This window comes from Trachypithecus francoisi, unplaced genomic scaffold, assembly GCF_009764315.1.
Source record: "Trachypithecus francoisi isolate TF-2019V2 unplaced genomic scaffold, Tfra_2.0 Lachesis_group4, whole genome shotgun sequence".
Classification (NCBI taxonomy): Eukaryota; Metazoa; Chordata; class Mammalia; order Primates; family Cercopithecidae; genus Trachypithecus; species Trachypithecus francoisi.
This window is the reverse complement of record NW_022681469.1, coordinates 58,098,319-58,117,775: the sequence shown is the minus strand read 5'-3', so window position 1 is coordinate 58,117,775 and position 19,457 is coordinate 58,098,319. Positions and strand designations below refer to the sequence as shown.

General features: G+C 38.0%; 1 protein-coding gene across 4 annotated transcripts in view; it reads left to right on the top strand.

The window, feature by feature from the left end:
* MAGI2 (membrane associated guanylate kinase, WW and PDZ domain containing 2) overlaps window positions 1-19,457 on the top strand; it is a 1,467,283-nt gene that overhangs the window by 1,201,718 nt on the left and 246,108 nt on the right. For all 4 annotated transcript variants that reach the window (XM_033194948.1, XM_033194950.1, XM_033194947.1 and 1 more), the window contains one exon: window positions 14,748-15,386. In XM_033194948.1, coding sequence (XP_033050839.1) covers window positions 14,748-15,386 — 639 coding nt within the window. The remainder of the gene's footprint in view (window positions 1-14,747; window positions 15,387-19,457) is intronic.

The window sequence follows — 19,457 nt, the reverse complement described above, 5'->3', positions numbered from 1 at the left end:
GGCAACATGACAAAACTCCCATCTCTATCAAAATATACAAAAATTAGCTAGACATGGTGGCATAAGCCTGTAGTCCCAGCTCCTTGGGGAGCTGAGGTGGGAGGATCAGTTGAACCCTGGAGGTCAAGACTGCAGTGAGCCAGGATAGTGCCACTACACTTCAGCCTGGATGACAGCGAAAACTTGTCTCAAATAAATATAAAAACACTGCTCTACATGCCTTAAAAATGTGTATACATGCATAGATCAGGTAGTAAACCATACACACACACACACACACACACACACACACACACAAATTACAAAACCTTCAACCATGTGGCAGGAGGTAGCAGTCTGAAATGAAACGGATGCATCCATCCTTTTTTCATCCCTTTCACTCTCTCTCCTTATTATTCATTTTTCTTGCTCAGTCAGAACTGCATGCTATTAACAGTTGTGGGTAGAGTTAGAATAAACTGTTGGAAAGTGTGACCAGAGACAGTTCCCAGCTCCACCCCAGTCAGCTGTCCCCTCATTTCAGGGGAGGTTTGAAAGCCACTTGCTACACTATTTTGGAGTAAGGTCAAAAGATGGCGACAGGTCGTGCCATGCTGGCCTCTAGGAGCCATTTCTGCAAAAACGAATCATGCTTGTTCAGGAATACAATGACAGCTGTTTGAAAATAAGCATGCATGTTGCTTAATGTCCACATAAAATGATGACTCTTTCTTGCAAGGTATTTTTGTAACTAGCGTTTTGGTTTTTGGAGTGGGGGTTGGGGACGGTTAATAAGTGGCTGAGTCCACAGGTGTGTCCATAACACACAAGAGCACAGGGGAATGCTACAACGCATTTTTATCTTGCTTTCATAAACTTTTAGGGTTTTAAGATTTCTTGTTGAAAATCTTTTGGGTTCTTTTCTAGTAACCTATTTTTATTTTATACGACCCCTGTGATAAAATGCGTGTTACTTTTTGTTTGGAATTCACCGCATTCTTTAGAGAAGTGACAGATTCACTGACCATTTTATGCTATTGAATTCCCAACGTGAGCAAGCTATAGAAAGCCAGTGCTTTTTGGAGCTTTGCAAGAAACAGTCTTTTGTGCTTTCTTTTTGTGGCTTTACTTATAGTTTTTAATCTGAAGTGTTGTTTCATCTTTGCCAGATCAGCAAATAATCAGTGCTTTAGATTCTCTTAGAATGTATTTTCTGTTTCCTTTTCAACAAAGTAAAGTGCAAGTATTTAAATATATCTTACCACTCAATGCCAAACACAAAGGAAATGTAAATACATCTTTGGACTCATTCACATCTGGTAGGGAGTAATTGTGGGATGTGTGCTGCTTAATCATAATTTAAAAAAAAAAACAACAACAAGCTTTTAATTCAGCATCTGCACTGGGTCACACAGATGAAATTGTAAAATGTGATTAAGAAGCCTTTCATTCTTTTGAGAAATAAGTGGCTACTCCAATATCTTAATATCCTTCTGCCTATAGATAAGAGTGTTGCAGTCACTGGCTACTTTTGTAGAAAATCAGAGAAGTTCAAGGTAAGCCCCAAGAGGCTTATCACTTACCTGTTTAACTACACTACTGAAATTTCCCAATGCCTTATATGAATTCAGTAGGAGAGCTTTCCACATTTTCATCAGATGTGGGAACTCTTAAAGCTGCACCTTAGAAGTTGTCTTTTCTGACTTCTACATTTTACATGAAAAGAAATTAGACCAAGAAAAGTTAAATACTTCACCCAAGATCACACAGCTATTGAAACAATTTATACTAGAGCTTATGTTTTGTGATGGTTGTAAGTTGTGTGGGTTATAATGCCCTGTCACCTCCCACCTCAGCATTCTCCTAGCTCTCTTCCAAGCCGCTTATTTTGGAGGACTACAGAAAATGGACCTAGCAACTGCAGTGGATTCCCGGATTCCCCTGTTTGCAATTATCTGCTTCACTGCCTCCCTCCATTAACTTAGCTAATCAAAAGAATACTGCAGTTCATCTCTCAATTTTCACATTCAGGAATTAAAGATTATTTTACCCAGCATTCTGACCAATAATAAGCTGAGGGAAGCAAAAGAGTCCTCAAGTCAAAATACATCCTGGACTGCTTGAAATTATTAGCATTTGTGTTGAAGTCTTGGATTCACTTCCTCAATCTTTCCTAATTATCAGTGTGGCTTTAGAGAAGTTACTTCACTTCTCCTAGGTTCAGTTTCCCATGTATCAAGTACAGATAACAATGGCTATCTTAGATGGGTTAAGGATTAGGTAAGAGTTTGTAAATGCCAGATAAATATTAAGTATATTAAAATGGTAGTCAATGCTGTTAGTGTGGTTAAATGGATTGAAGAATCTCACTGTCAGAAAGAGTAACACACAGGAAGAAGAATTTACATTCGGCTAATGGAGGCGGTCAGAAAAGTGGTTTAAAAGGTAAAGCTGGCCTTAAAGGGTAACAAGCAGCTTGTTAGTGGAGACAAAGCAAGGAGAGAAGCAGAAACAAGAGCAGAGAGACTGGAAAGAAAATATGGTGTTGGGGGCATGGCCCGAAGCTGGGGCCAACTGAAGCACAGAGTAGGTTGGAAAAAGCAGGAGACCATAAAAATGTGAACTGAGAGCCTCATATGTCATGCTAGAAAGTTTGGACTGAATTCTGTCTCTATCAGCAGGCACTAAAGGATGCTAAGTGAAAAGGGCATTAGAGTGTATGGTATGGAGGATGAGTTGAGAAGGAAGCAGGTAGAAGGCAGTATCTAATGCTTTGCAGCCACTGCATATGGAGAATATGAAGACTATTCACACTCTCCTGATTCTTGAGCCAATCCTGACCAGAAGTGGAGATTTAGCAATGTCTTATGTATTCCTAGAGGTCAAAATGGGGTGACACTTGGGAACCGTTACCCCACAAGCTCACTTGGTCATGCCATATGTTGGCCTTCTCTTTGCTATTTCTCGAGTCATTCCCTCTATGACATCAGGAAGCCCAGCTAAGAGACTATTGCAGAAGTTCATATAATAGACGGTAAGCATCTCATCTCAGGTAGTGGTGGTAGAAAAAAGGAAGGAAGCAATCAGTTGAAAAGCTGTCTAAATCCCATTACTGGGTATGTATCCCAAAGAAAATAAATCGTTCTGCCAAAAAGACACATGCACTCATATGTTCATCGCAGTGCTGTTCACAATAGCAAAGGCATGTAATCAATCTATGTGCCCTTCAATGGTGGATTGGATAAAGAACATGTGGTACATATATACCATGGAATACTACATAGACATACACAAAATGCTCTTTACAGCAACATGGATGCAGCTGGAGATTGTAATCCTGAGTTAAGACAAGAACAGAAAACCAAATACTAGAACAAGTGAGAACAAGTGTTCTCACTTCTAAGTGGGAGCTAAATGCTGGATATTGATGGACATAAAGACGTCAATGATAGACACTGGGGACTACTAGACAGGGGAGGAAGAGATGGGAGTAAGGACGGAAAAACCTCCCTGTTGGACACTATGCTTACTACCTGGGTGATGGGATCAGTCATATCCCAAACCTCAGCCTCACACTGTATACCCGTGTACAAACCTACACATGTATCCCCTGAATCTGAAGTTTAAAAGTTGAAATTTTTAAAAATAAAAGTTATCCAAGAGCTAGAATCTAAGAGGCTTTGTCTTAGAATTTTAAAGAGAAGAAGATACTTTCAAGATCACCTGGTTCAATCCTCTTTTTATAAGATGATGCCCGGCTCATAATAGTTGAATAAGTGTAAATCTTTGCTGAATAAATTAATGAATAAGTGAGGAATAAGACCTAGGAAGTGTTGATACCACTAGTTATTAGCATAGCTGGCATAAAGAACATAAACCGCCTGACTTCTAAGTCAGTGCTCTGAGAGCCTCATATGTCATGCTAGAAAGTTTGGCCTGAACTCTGTCTCTATGAGCAGGTATTAAAGGATGTTAAGTGAAGAGAACAACAGAGTGTATGCTATGGAAGATGAGTTAATAGCAAAGCAGGTAGAAGGCAATATCTAGTGCTTTGCAGCCATTATGCCACATTTGGGTTCATAATATATAGAAAATTACTAAGAAAGTCATTGTCTGAACCTTATTTTTATTCACAGTGTCATTTATAAAGTAACACATAAAACAAAGATTCTTCTAATGAAGGAATTTTCTATCCATTACAACTTTTACACCTAAGTATCTGTTTTTGTATTTCCATTAATAAATAATTTGATGGGCATGTATAATAATGCTATCTGCGAGACTGATGTGTAAAGTCAGTAGAGCCATGGTAGGATCCAGAACCTCCAAAATGGAATTCTCCAATTAATGGCTGTTTTTACAACTGTCACTCTAATGGGACCATCTGGAGATTTTAGAAACCGCTTCAAATTATTTTAAAGGGGATTTAACTTCAACTCTACTAGTATGACATACCACAGTGTTTCACTTTGGGGAATAAATTGTATCAAGAGCAGTTATTTTCCATTTAACTGATGTGGCGAGTAGCACACCCCAAAAGTACAAGTCAGTATTATATGTTGGGGGGGTTGTGGAGTAGACCCAGAATGGATGTACAATATTATAATAAAATTATGTATTATGATTTAAAACACAAATTAATATAAGCTGCAGAAAATAGAGCTCAATTAAATCTTATTAACTGAGAGGAAACTTTAAAAATAATAATTTTTAATGTAGAGTGCATGTAATTAGTAGGATGGGAGTTGTCAGGATTTTTTTATTTTTTTTATCAAAAATCTGGGTGGCAGTTGAGCAAGGGTGTGCCCGAGATGGCCAAATAGGAACAGCTCCAGCCTCCAGCTCCCAGCATGAGTGACACAGAAGACGGGTGATTTCTGCATTTTCAACTGAGGTGCAGAACGACATCTCACACCTCACATGGCAGGGTACACCCCTGAGACGAAGCTTCCAGAGCAAGAATCAGACAGCAACACTCGCTGTTCAGCAATATTCTATCTTCTGCAGCCTCTGCTGCTGATACCCAGGCAAACAGGGTCTGGAGTGGACCTCAAGCAAACTCCAACAGACCTACAGCTGAGGGTCCTGACTATCAGAAGGAAAACTAACAGAAAGGACACCCACACCAAAACCCATCAGTACGTCACCATCATCAAAGACCAAAGGCAGATAAAACCACAAAGATGGGGGAAAAGCAGTGCAGAAAAGCCAACATTCAAATTCAGGAAGTACCGAGAACATCTTGAGAAGAGCAACTCCAAGACACATAATTGGCAGATTCACCAAAGTTAAAATGAAGGGAAAAAATGTTAAGGGCAGCCAGAGAGAAAGGTCGGGTTACACACAAAGGAGAGCCCATCAGACTAACAGCAGATCTCTCAGCAGAAACTCTCCAAGCCAGAAGAAAGTGGGGGCCAATATTCAACATTCTTAAAGAATTTTCAACCCAGAATTTCATATCCAGCCAAACTAAGTTTCATAAGTGAAGGAGAAATAAAATGCTTTACAGACAAGCAAATGCTTAGAGATTTTGTCACCACCAGGCCTGCCCTACAAGAGATCGTGAAGGAAACACTAAACATGGAAAGGAACAGGTACCAGCCACTGCAAAAAATATGTCAAAATGTAAAGTCCATCAATGGTAGGAAGAAACTGCATCAACTAGCAAGCAAAATAACCAGCTAATATCATAATGACAGGATCAAGTTCACACATAACAATATTAACCTTAAATGTCAATGGACTAAATGCTCCAATTAAAAGACATAGACTAGCAAATTGGATAAAGAGTCAAGACCCATCAGTTTGCTGTATTCAGGAGACCCATCTCACACGCAGAGACACACATAGTCTCAAAATAAAGGGATGGAGGAAGATCTACAAAGCAAATGGAGAACAAAAAAAAGCAGGGGTTGCAATCCTAGTCTCTGATAAAATAGACGTTAAACCATCAAAGATCAAAAGAGACAAAGACGACCATTACTTAATGGTAAAGGGATCAATTCAACAGGAAGAGCTAACTATCCTAAATATATATGCACCCAATACAGGAGCACCCAGATTCATAAAGCAAGTCCTTAGAGACTTACAAAGAGACTTAGACTCCCATACAATAATAATGGGAGACTTCAACACCCCACTATCAACATTAAACAAATCAACGAGACAGAAAGTTAACAAGGAATCCAGGAATTGAACTCAACTCTGCACCAAGCAGAACTAATAGACATCCACAGAACTCTCCACCCCAAATCAACAGAATATACATTCTTCTCAGCACCACATCGTACTTATTCTAAAATTGACCACATAGTTGGAAGTAAAGCACTCTTCAGCAAATGTAAAAGAACAGAAATTATAACAAACTGTCTCTCAGACCACAGTGCAATCAAACTAGAACTCAGGACTAAGAAATTCAATCAAAACCACTCAATTACATGGAAACTGAACAACCTGCTCCTGAATGACTACTGGGTACATAACGAAATGAAGGCAGAAATAAAGATGTTCTTTGAAACCAATGAGAACAAAGATACAACATACCAGAATCTCTGGGACACATTTAAAGCAGTGTGTAGAGGGAAATTTATAGCACTAAATGCCCATAAGAGAAAGCAGGAAAGATCTAAAATTGACATCCTAACATCACAATTAAAAGAACTAGAGAAGCAAGAGCAAACACATTCAAAAGCTAGCAGAAGGCAAGAAATAACTAAGATCAGAGCAGAACTGAAGGAGATAGAGACACAAAAAACCCTCCAAAAAATCAGTGAATCCAGGAGCTGGTTTTTTGAAAAGATCAACAAAATTGATAGACCGCTAGCAAGACTAATAAAGAAGAAAAGAGAGAAGAATCAAATAGATGCAATAAAAAATGATAAAGAGGATATCACCACTGACCCCACAGAAATACAAACTACCATCAGAGAATGCTATAAACACCTCTATGCAAATAAACTAGGAAACCTAGAAGAAATGGATAATTTCCTGGACACTTACACTCTCCAAGACTAAACCAGGAAGAAGTTGAATCCCTGAATAGACCAATAGCAGACTCTGAAATTGAGGCAATAATTCATAGCCTACCAACCAAAAAAAGTCCAGGACCAGACAGATTTACAGCCAAATTCCACCAGAGGTACAAGGAGAAGTTGGTACCATTCCTTCTGAAACTATTCCAATCAATAGAAAAAGAGGGAATCCTCCCTAACTCTTTTTATGAGGCCAACATCATCCTGATACCAAAGCCTGACAGAGATACAACAAAAAAAGAGAATTTTAGACCAATATCCCTGATGAACATTGATGCAAAAATCCTCAATAAAATACTGGCAAACCGAATCCAGCATCATATCAAAAAGCTTATCCACCATGATCAAGTGGGCTTCATCCCTGGGATGCAAGGCTGGTTCAACATACGCAAATTAATAAACGTAATCCAGCATATAAACAGAACCAAAGACAAAACCCACATGATTATCTCAATAGATGCAGAAAAGGCTTTTGACAAAATTCAACAGCCCTTCATGCAAAAAACTCTCAATAAATTCGGTATTGATGGAACGTATCTCAAAATAATAAGAGCTATTTATGACAAACCCACATCTAATATCATACTGAATGGGCAAAAACTGGAAGCATTCCCTTTGAAAACTGGCACAAGACAAGGATGCCCTCTCTCACCACTCCTATTCAACATAGTGTTGGAAGTTCTGGCTAGGGCAATCAGGCAAGAGAAAGAAATCAAGGGTATTCAGTTAGGAAAAGAAGAAGTCAAATTGTCCCTGTTTGCAGATGACATGATTGTATATTTAGCAAACCCCATTGTCTCAGCCCAAAATCTCCTTAAGTTGATAAGCAACTTCAGCAAAGTCTCAGGATACAAAATTAATGTGCAAAAATCACAAGCATTCTTATACACCAGTAACAGACAAACAGAGAGCCAAATCATGAATGAACTCCCATTCACAATAGCTTCAAAGAGAATAAAATACCCAGGAATCCAACTTACAAGGGATGTAAAGGAACTCTTCAAGGAGAACTATAAACCACTGCTCAGTGAAATAAAAGAGGACACTAACAAATGGAAGAACATACCATGCTCATGGATAGGAAGAATCAATATTGTGAAAATGGCCATACTGCCCAAGGTAATTTATAGAGTCAATGCCATCCCCATTAAGCTACCAATGACTTTCTTCACAGAATTGGAAAAAACTGCTCTAAAATTCATATGGAACCAAAAAAGACCCAGCATTGCCAAGATGATCCTAAGCCAAAAGAACAAAGCTGGAGGCATCACGCTACCTGACTTCAAACTATACTACAAGGCTACAGTAACCAAAACAGCATGGTACTGGTACCAAAACAGAGATCTAGACCAATGGAACAGAACAGAGTCCTCAGAAATAATACCACACATCTACAGCCATCTGATCTTTGACAAACCTGACAAAAACAAGAAATGGGGAAAGGTTCCCTATTTAATAAATGGTGCTGGGAAAATTGGCTAGCCATAAGTAGAAACCTGAAACTGGATCCTCTCCTTACTCCTTATACGAAAATTAATTCAAGATGGATTAGAGACTTAAATGTTAGACCTAAAACCATAAAAACCCTAGAAGAAAACCTAGGTGATACCATTCAGGACATAGGCATGGGCAAGGACTTCATGTCTAAAACACCAAAAGCAATGGCAACAAAAGCCAAAATTGACAACTGGGATCTAATTAAACTAAAAAGCTTCTGCACAGCAAAAGAAACTACCATCAGAGTGAACAGGCAACCCACAAAATGGGAGAAAATGTTTGCAATCTATTCATCTAACAAAGGGCTAATATCCAGAACCTATAAAGAACTCAATCAAATTAACAAGAAAAAAACAACCCCATCAAAAAGTGGGCAAAGGATATGAACAGACACTTCTCAAAAGAAGACATTCATAGAGCCAACAGACACATGAAAAAACGCTCATCATCACTCGCCATCAAAGAAATGCAAATCAAAACCACAATGAGATACCATCTCACACCAGTTAGAATGGCAGTCATTAAAATAAGTCAGGAAATAACAGGTGCTGGAGAGGATGTGGAGAAATAGGAACACTTTTACACTGTTGGTGGGACTGTAAACTAGTTCAACCATTGTGGAAGACAGTGTGGCGATTCCTCAAGGATCTAGAACTAGAAATACCATTTGAACCCAGCCATCCCATTACTGGGGATATACCCGAAGGATTATAAGTCATGCTGCTATAAAGACACATGCACACATATGTTTATTGCAGCACTATTCACAGTAGCAGAGACTTGGAATCAACCCAAATGTCCATCAGTGACAGACTGGATTAAGAAAATGTGGCACATACACACCATGGAATACTATGCAGCCATAAAACAGGATGAGTTCGTGTCCTTTGTAGGGATATGGATGCAGCTAGAAACCATCATTCTGAGCAAACTATCACAAGAACAGAAAACCAAACACCGCATGTTCTCACTCATAGGTGGGAATTGAACAATGAGATCACTTGGACACAGAAAGAGGATCATCACACACCAGGGCCTATTGTGGGGAGGGGACCGGGGGAGGGATAGCATTAGGAGATATACCTAATGTAAATGATGAGTTAATGGGTGCAGCACACCAACATGGCACATGTATACATATGTAACAAACCTGCACGTTGTGCACATGCACCCTAGAACTTAAAGTATAATAAAAAAAAAAATCTGGGTAACTTGGCAAAAACAGAAGTTAGAAACACTAAACTGGAGGTAGTACATTTAGCTATGAAATCTTTTCTGGGTTCCTCTGACTAAATCTTTCCATCCTTTAGTCAGTGAGAATCTATCCTAAATACCTGAAGAATTCTCAACATAGTAACGATGCTCTGTATATAGTGCGGAGAAATCTTGGAACGGGTAGAACTCCCAAAAAGGAACAAAGTCTGAGATGCATTTGCAAGCCTCAGACATGAGATAGGAGCAATGTCAGGAGGAGTGATGGAAGATACCTTTGAAGACGTGAGGAAGGAAATGAATTAGTAGGCATGAATTCATACATAGAAAGGAAGTGCACTTGAGGGTAAAGGGATAGCAGAATTTAACTAGAGGCAAGTAACAATTTGTAAGTTGTGAGCAGTGAAGATACCAGCTTCACAAGAATAACTTATTGGGTGGTGAAGACAAAGATAAGTTGGAAAGACTTAAACAGTTGATCAAGAGATCAAGTAGTTTGAACTTAATAGAGTAGACTGTAAGATGAGAATTGACTAGGAAGTAAATTAGTCTGGTCCAAGGTGGTGTTTAAGGAAGGCAGAGAGGGAGTGGTAAGTGAGAGATGTTGAAAAGGAAGATTCTGTAGGCCACAGTGACTCAAAGAATGTGGGGGTAGAGGAAAGAGGTATAAAAATAACTAATTAAAGCAATGCTTTATGTAGAGTGCCCTATTTTATCCAAAATGATGATGTATCCTATTCTGTATTTTGATTCCCATGACTAAGAAAGAAAAAATTATCTTAGAACATTTTTTCATACAGGACAGCAGTTTTAAAGCTCCTGCTTCGACAAACTCACTCCACCTCACTTGCACTTTGAAATTCCATAAATGGCATTCAGGTTGTTATGAGACCAGACCTATGGGACACCTAACTCATCACTCACTCTCAATCTGACCAACAGGCCTAAAACTAACCTAAATATGGCCTGAAGTGAATGACCATTTAGGAAACAAAGTAAACTTTCCAGCAATATAGTAATGAAAATATATGCCTAGCTTTCAAAAGAAATGTATCTTCTTATTTTTATGGAGAAAAAATTTGATAAGATTATAAGTATTTTCACAAGGATGATCTCATTTTCACAGTAGCTCTGCAAAAGAGGAAACGGAGGAGATATTTTTATTCCCATTTTATAAAAGAAGAAATTGAGAGATGGGGAGATCAAGTGTCTCTTCCAATTCTCCCTCTCAAGTAGGCCAACAGGTTAGGGCCAGTCTTCCTGATGACATCCCTTTCTATACTCTTAAACTCAATCTGTCTGAGGACTTGGCATGGCACTGTCAGATGACATATACCAGGTGTCTTATGTTTTTATTTCACAACATGTAAATGACATTTATACAGCACAGTCTATAAGTATTCTACCCAATAAATTCTATCTGAACAAGTAAATGTTTGCTGACATCCCCATCTACAAGAGTTTTGGCCATGACTTATTATCTAGACATCTATATATATATTTTTTTAAAGTGGGCAGTTGAGTACTGTTAAGTTGTTATATAGTTTTGTCCTGTGATAACTGGTCACTCATCTTTTACATTCAGAAATCTTCTATCTTCTTAAAGATATTGTTGCAGGGTTCTTTCTCACTTGCCTGATGACTTGAAAAATTGCTGTGAGTGGAAAATACCCATAAATTGTAAAAGGCGGTCTAAGAAACACAAATAGTTCTCTGTTTCTAAATAGCAAGGTCACATTAAAACTCAAAAATAGATAACATTAATCACTATAATTCAAACAACTACTCTTTAGACCTGGCAGGGAACCTTGAGAGCTTTCAACATGACCCTTAGTTCTTTTTTCCTATGAACTTCTGGCAGAGCAGAGGGAAGGAGAGAGCACGCTTGGGGACTGGGGAGTCTGTTAACAATGGTTAAAGTTTGGGAGAGCCTTAGAGGAAGTGGCGTTTGTTCCCTTTCTCACATTTACTTGGCCATTCAGAAACCCATTATTTCCACAATCATCTTTGACTGTAACTGTTGTGGGAATGTCTTGGTAGGACTGTCCTGATTTTATGGAAGAACGTAACGAAGGACAAATAGTAATTACTGAAATAGCAATCATCTTTTGCATAATAATTTATAGCTTAGAAACCGTTTCACCTGTATGATCTCATTCATTGTTTCCCATAGAACAATAAGCTGCTGTTACTATTGCTCATCATTACTTCTAAAGAATCTGAGTCGCAGAGGATTGAAGCCAGTTTGGGAAAGTTATACAGCTAATAAGTGATGAAACTAGAACTCAGACCAAAGTCTTTTGACCTCATATCCCATGTGATCTCTACTATACCTTACAGCCTCCTAAACCTAAGGAGAATGTTGGAGCAAGAATGAAAGTAGACATCAAAAATAGTCAATGAGTTTAAAAAAAAAAAAAAAAAACTCACTGAATAGGAAGATTGAGGAAATGAGGCATACCTAAGAGAAAATCCAAAAGGCCAATAAACATGAAGAGATGCTCACCCTCACTGGCAATCTGAGAAATGCAAATCAAAACTATGATCACATCCATTAGATTAGTAAAAATTAAGTATGAGAATACCAAGTACTATGTCAGATGTAAAGCAATGAAAATTTCAACACACTACCGATGAGAGTGTCAATCGATATGACCTCTTTTGTCAGCCATTTGCCATTATCTAACAAAGTTGAAGATGCACATGGTCTGTGCCAGCACGGGGTTCATGGCAGAGTTATTTTCAATAGCCACAAATTTGTCATAACTCCCGTGTCCATTAACAAAAGAATCGATGGACGTTATTAAGTAGTAATATAGCCATCAATAAATACTATATTATGATGAAAGCTAATGAACTAGAGGCACAAGTATCAAAATAAATATCACAAACATATTTTAAGAAAAGTTACAGAATATTAAAATATATACCGTTTACAAAAGGCTTAAAATATGTAAAAATACTTTCCAAGGATTATTATTTAGGGATTAGATACTATTTAGAGATATTATTTTTATGGACACCTAGATATGATATAAACTATAAAGTATATGTAAATAACAAACCTCAAGTAGGACAATGGTTACCTTGGAAAGGGCTGTAAAGGAAAGCAAGTTGGGGAAGAGGTGCTAGCCACGGGGGATTCAACTAAAACGAGCAATGTTCCAGTCATTAAGTTGGATGTTAGTATACAAGTATTTGTTGTTCTTTCAACCTTTTAAATGTGGAAAATAATATAACATTAAAACTAAAAGAAACAGGAGGAGAAAAAAATAGTCTATCTGAATTAGACACTTCTCTGGGATACTGAGATGAACAGAATCAATTAAAAATGATGCCCAAAGCATCCCCAGCTGCCACAGGCTGATGAGGAATTATTATAGCAGTGATAGAATGTCCACTCCAATTCAGTTCTGAGCCATGGACCCACGTTCCAGCCTCCACATCAGTAACCTCCCTGATAGACATTATGGAAAAGTGAAGTTTCATCTGACCAATCACATAGGTTGTGACATTTTCTAGAGGCAGACCTAATCTGGATCCCTGAAAATGTCTGCTTGGCCTTTCTGTCAATTTGGGAAGAGGGACTGTTAATTAAGACAATGCTGTTAATTGTTTTATTCATTTTATGTTAGACACTTACAAAAGACCAAAAAAGTAGTCAACTCTAAAAGTTCAACTCTGTTTTTCATTTTTGATGTGTGCAAGCTTGCTGGGCAAGGATGTCTCAGAATGAAATCCCTAGCCATTTGCACCTCCCATTCCAGAATTATTCTGATAAACTGATGTGTTCGGAGTTGTTTATTTGACAATCTGTGAAAACATGTCTTTTCATCCCGAATATACTCCTCAGCATAGTCAGGCACAATCTCAATTTGCAAGTTCAATTTTCAAGTATTATGGTTTGTGAAGATAAAAATAACAATCCATGATAAAATAGTTCTCCAAAAATAAAATTGTTATTCATACCTAATTGAAAATTTTTTAAAACATTTATCTCAAACAGCCATGATTTTCTGCATTTTACGCAGGAAAAAATATTTCTCTGAACATATTTTATAATGAATAATTTGCATTCAGGGCATTTCTAATCTAAAGTTAGCCTCTAACCAGTAGACCTCTGAAAATCTGTGATAGTTCACTGGGGAGAAAGGACAAGTGCCTTTATTGAAAATGATCCGCGGAAATATTAGTTTATCTAAGATCAGAGGATGAACTATGGCAGCTTTCTGTTTGAAACCAAGGGTCCCAAATGTCTTCCATCCTATTTTAACAATCATATTAATAATAGTCCACATTTATTGAGCACTGTGTGTCACACACTATGCCAAGTACTTTTCCTACATTATGTCATTTTATTCTCACAACTTTACAAATGAGGAACTGTGGCTCAAAGCAGGTAACTTGGCCAGTATCGCGTATCTGTTAAATAGTTGAGCCAAGATGTCAACCCAGCTCCCTAATGCCAAAACCTGCACTCTTGACCTTTGCTTGCATATACATGGAAGCTTTGTAATTACCTGCTATAGATGGAAAAAAATAGGCAAATTTTTTCTCTTCCATAAAAGAGAAAAAAGGCAATTGACTTATTAAACTTATATTAAAAAATGGTAGGGATTTCTTTTTCATCTAAAACTCATGACCACTACTTCTCAATAGTTTGAAAATTCTATTAACTGAATTACACCAAAGATGGAAAATAAGATGAAAAAGAAGCATAGAGAATGTGCTTCTTCAAGGTACAAATTCTTCTAACCTTTTCTCTCAGAGCCTTTCTTTCTGAATATGAAGTTGTTTCTGAACTTCAAGAATAACCAAGTAGCTTTTTTTCAGCATTTGATCATTATATTTGTTGGCAGTCCTGTTGTAACCTTCAGTCACCTACAGTGATTTTAAGTATATTCTAATTGATTTTCTCACTGCTTACTGAGAAACAGCACCTCTCACTAGTCTCATAAATAATTCCATTTCTCTATGTCAATGTTAATTGAACTTACCTCATGTTGTCAATCTCTTTTTTTCTTACAGGTGATGTCATTGTCTATATTAATGAAGTTTGTGTCCTTGGACACACTCATGCAGATGTTGTCAAACTTTTCCAGTCTGTTCCTATTGGTCAGAGTGTCAACCTGGTGTTGTGTCGTGGCTACCCTTTGCCCTTTGATCCTGAAGACCCTGCTAACAGCATGGTGCCACCCCTTGCAATAATGGAGAGGCCACCTCCAGTGATGGTCAATGGAAGACACAACTATGAAACATATTTGGAATACATTTCTCGGACCTCACAGTCAGTTCCAGATATAACAGATCGGCCGCCTCATTCTTTGCACTCCATTCCAGCTGATGGTCAGCTAGATGGCACATATCCACCACCCGTCCATGATGACAATGTGTCTATGGCTTCATCTGGAGCCACCCAAGCTGAACTTATGACCTTAACCATTGTGAAAGGTGCCCAGGGCTTCGGCTTCACTATTGCCGACAGTCCTACAGGACAGCGAGTGAAACAAATACTTGACATTCAGGGATGCCCCGGCCTGTGTGAAGGTGACCTCATTGTTGAGATCAACCAGCAGAATGTACAGAACCTGAGCCATACAGAAGTAGTGGATATACTTAAGGACTGTCCCATTGGAAGCGAAACTTCTTTGATTATCCATCGAGGAGGTAAGACAAACACTGGCTCAGCAATAAAATATATGGGTAAAATAGTAGGATCCTTTAATAATATTGTTAAAATGGAGATTTCCTTGGAGTTGAATGAAATTATACTTTAAAAAATAAAGCTTAAAGAGTAAGAGAGAAAAATACGAATTAAAGGAAGCTGTGTTTTTGAATTCTGAGAATACGTCTTTTTCTATTTTGTATTAAACACAATAATAGTTCATTCAGTCTTACAAACATATTGATAGAAAGTTGGAGGGTAAAGATTAAATCCCCAAGTATGAATGTATTCTGTTTCAAAAGTTCATTCATGTATCAGTCGTGGAGAACTCAAACTGGTTTCCCATTGATTTAATTAAGAAACCTGCTTTTACGATGGAAGCAATGCTTTGAATCGTGCTTAGGTTTCCAGGCTAGCAGGTGGAAGCTGGTTCAACCCCTCCCAAGCCCAAGCACGGTCTTGACAATACTCAGAAGGACCATGAACTGTGAGAGCTCTGGGAGCTGTGCTGCTGTCAAAAAATCTTTTTAAAGTTTGGAATGATGTTGTTCAGGACACTTCTGCTACTGCAGGGACTGCTCTAGAAACAATTACCCGTAGTACCTCCCATGATCTGAGAAGAAAGTTACAGAACAGGGTGAGAGCTGAAGTTCTGGGCTCAGTGTCGTGGGCAGAGTATGGAAATAGGAACAGGGCCAAGTGTGGTAGAAGCTCTGAGCCCTGAATGTTTCTTCCCCTCTACCTTCTCTGTGGGGAAGGGAATGGGGTAAAGCACAGGGCCCCTTCTCCACATCTCTTCTGCTTTGCTCTGGATGACCAGTGAACCTGGAGAGAAAAGGGAGGGAAGGGGCCATAGATAAAGAGGATACTATCTCGAAAAAAGAGTGTAAAGGAAAAGGATCAGGCTGAGCCCTGGTTTTCCTATTTACCAATTTGTGAACTTAGGACACTGAAAGTCAATGAGCCTCAGCCATGTCATCTGTTGCAATGGGATAATAATACTACCTAACCCAATGGTAGTGTTGTAGCCCAACATCTGCTCACTAAATGTCTGGCGAGTCTAAATTAATACCGAAGCTTCAGCATGGATGGGTCCAAAGGAACAGGACAATGAGGAACTCATGCATGAAGGACACACATGTGACCAACATGTGGTTGCATATTCAAAGCACTCAAAACAGCCTGAAACTGTCAGTTTGAAAAGCAAGTGAAGGCAGTCAAAGCTGAAAGAAAGTAGCACCTTTTATGATTTATTTGGCTCTCTCTGCAGGTGTTTTTCCTTCAAGGAAGTATTACATTGTTGATTCCGTGTCTGGAAACGGACAGCAAACACCAGGCATTTGGGAGCTGCACTCTATAAAGTCTTAGGTTCGTGTACTAAAAGGGAAATTCACATGATAGCAAAACAATTTTAAATGTGACCTTCTCAAGGCATTGTTACAAAATAGTTGAATTCTGATAATTAAATGTTGGCAGGGTATTTTGATTTCTTGCATTGCTTAAGATTAAACATTCCTAATTAAACAGTCATATCTTCATAGTGTCCAATTGAAAATCAAATATTTGGAACAAGTTCTTGATATTAAAGGGTATCACAAAATCACTGTGCAGTATCTACTGTATGATTCATAGAAACAAATTTGGACACACTTTTTATATACAGCTTCTTCTAAAAGCATGACATAGCAGAAAAAAGGTACTTTGAAATCCCTAATTTACATTATGGTAATTTGTACTTTTCTGAAAACATGTATTGTATGCCTGCTATCAGGTAGACCACCCTATTCTCACTTTTCCTTTGCCCCCCATTTACTCCACAAGGAATCAAAGTGGTCTTTGCATTTGGGTTGTGTTTGGGGATGAGGGACTTGCTTTTTGTTTTTTTAGGGACTAGCATAGCAAAATGCAGTATGCTGTGATGCTTAAAGTAATTCTAGTCGAAAACCTCTTGCGTTTACCCTGAGTCCCACAATTTGCACTCATCTCTCTGAAATTAATAGGAACTAGCACCATGCTTAGGTGGCGAAATTCACTTTATCTTATTATGCGCTACTCAGAAGTGCCTATGACCTCATTGAGATAAGCAGACTCAAGAGCTGAGTTGCAGGCCTGGATCCTTATATCAGGACTATGGGTGGTCGGCTGTTTTTAATTATTTACTAGAGTTTTTAATTTATAAAGTAATAATGTACATGGTTTAACTTTCTTAAAGCAAATAATGTCAGCAAGTATAAAATGAAAGTAATTTTCTGTCCTATCCCAGACTTTCAGTCCTTTCTCCCTGAAGCAAATATATTGTATGTACAGTCACAGAAAGTTTATGGTCTACTAGCACATGTGTGAATATATATAGTAAGTTTAATGTAGATGGGATACATGTGTGTTACTTTAAAATACCTTGGTGATTTGGTATTTGTTTTACATACACCATGTGGTATAATTTACATACCACAACACTCACCAGTATAAGTGTATGCTCAGTAAGTTGCTAAAATGATATAGTTGTGCAACAATCATCATAATCCTTAGAACATCCATCATCCGGAGTTCCCCCAAACCCCAGGTAACCACTAATATGCTTTCTGAATAGTTTTGTCTTTCTATACGTTTTCATAAATGGAATCATACAGTATGTAATATTGTACTTAGCTTAATGCTGGTGAGAGTTGCCTGTGTCAGTGCAGGTTTAAGTGGTTTGTTTCTTTTATGGCTGCATAGTGTTCCATTGTACAGATCCACTCCATTTTCGTGTCCATTCATTAGTGTATGGACATTTGAGTTGTTTTCGGTTTTTGACGTTTATGAATCATGTTGTTATGAACATTTGGATACACATGTTTGTGTGTGCTTATGTTTTCATTTTCTTGAGTAGATACCTAGGAGTGGTATTGCTCAACTGTAAGAAGAATATATATTTAAATTGTTCAGAAATAGAACGTTTTCCAAAACAGCTGTTGTACAAGTTTCCAATTGCTGCCCAGTTGCCCACATTTGATATAATCAGTCTTTTTTATTGTTGTTATTCTAATGAGCATGTAGTGACATCTTTATGTGGTTTTAACGTACATTTCTCTCATCTTTTTACATGTTTGCCATGTTTTCATGTGTTTATTAGCATTCATATATCTTCGGTAGCATGTCTGTTCAAATAATTTGCCTATATTGTGCTGTCCTTTTAAGTTTTATTAAGTTATAAAAGTTCTTCCTTTATAAGCTATGTGATTTGCAGGCATTTTCTGTCTATGGCTTGTCTTTTCATTTTCTTAGTGGGGTCTTTGAGGCACACAAGTGTTTCTGTTAAAATTCAATTTATCAATTTTTTTTTTCTTTTTTTTGAGACAGAGTCTTGCTTTGTTGCCAAGGCTGGAGTGCAGTGGTGTGATCTTGGCTCACTGCAAGCTCTGCCTCCTGAGTTCAAGTGACTCTTCTGCCCCAGCCTCCTGAGTAGCTGGGACTACAGGTGCATGCCATCATGCCTGGCTACCTTTTTGTATTTTTGGTAGAGACAGGGTTTCACCATGTTGGCCGGGATTGTCTCAATATCCTGACCTACCTCGTGATCCACCTGCCTCAGCCTCTTAAAGTGCTGGGATTACAGGCATGTGCCGCCGTGCCTGGCCCAAGTGTTTTTTTTTTTCTTGTATGGATCCTTCTTTTGGTGTTATATCTAAGAAATCTGCCTGACGCAAGATTTCTTCTAAAAATTGTAAACCTTTAGCTCATTTATTTAGGTCTATACACAATTTTAAGGTAATTTTGTGTATACTGTGAATTAAGGGCCTAACTTTTTTTTTTTTTTTTTTTTTTTTTTTTTTTTTTTTGCTTATGTATATCCAACAATCACTCTAGCACCATTTGTTGAAAAAGCTATTTTTCACTGAATTCCCGTGACACTTGTCAAAAATGAATTAGCATAAATGTGGAGGTTTATTTCTAGATGCCCTATTCCATTCCATTGATCTGTTTGTCCATTCTTGTGCTAATACCATGCTCTCTAATTTACTTTAGCTTTCTATTAAGTCTTGAAACCAGAGGTGTTAGTCCTCCAACGTTTTCTCCTTTTTCAAAATAAT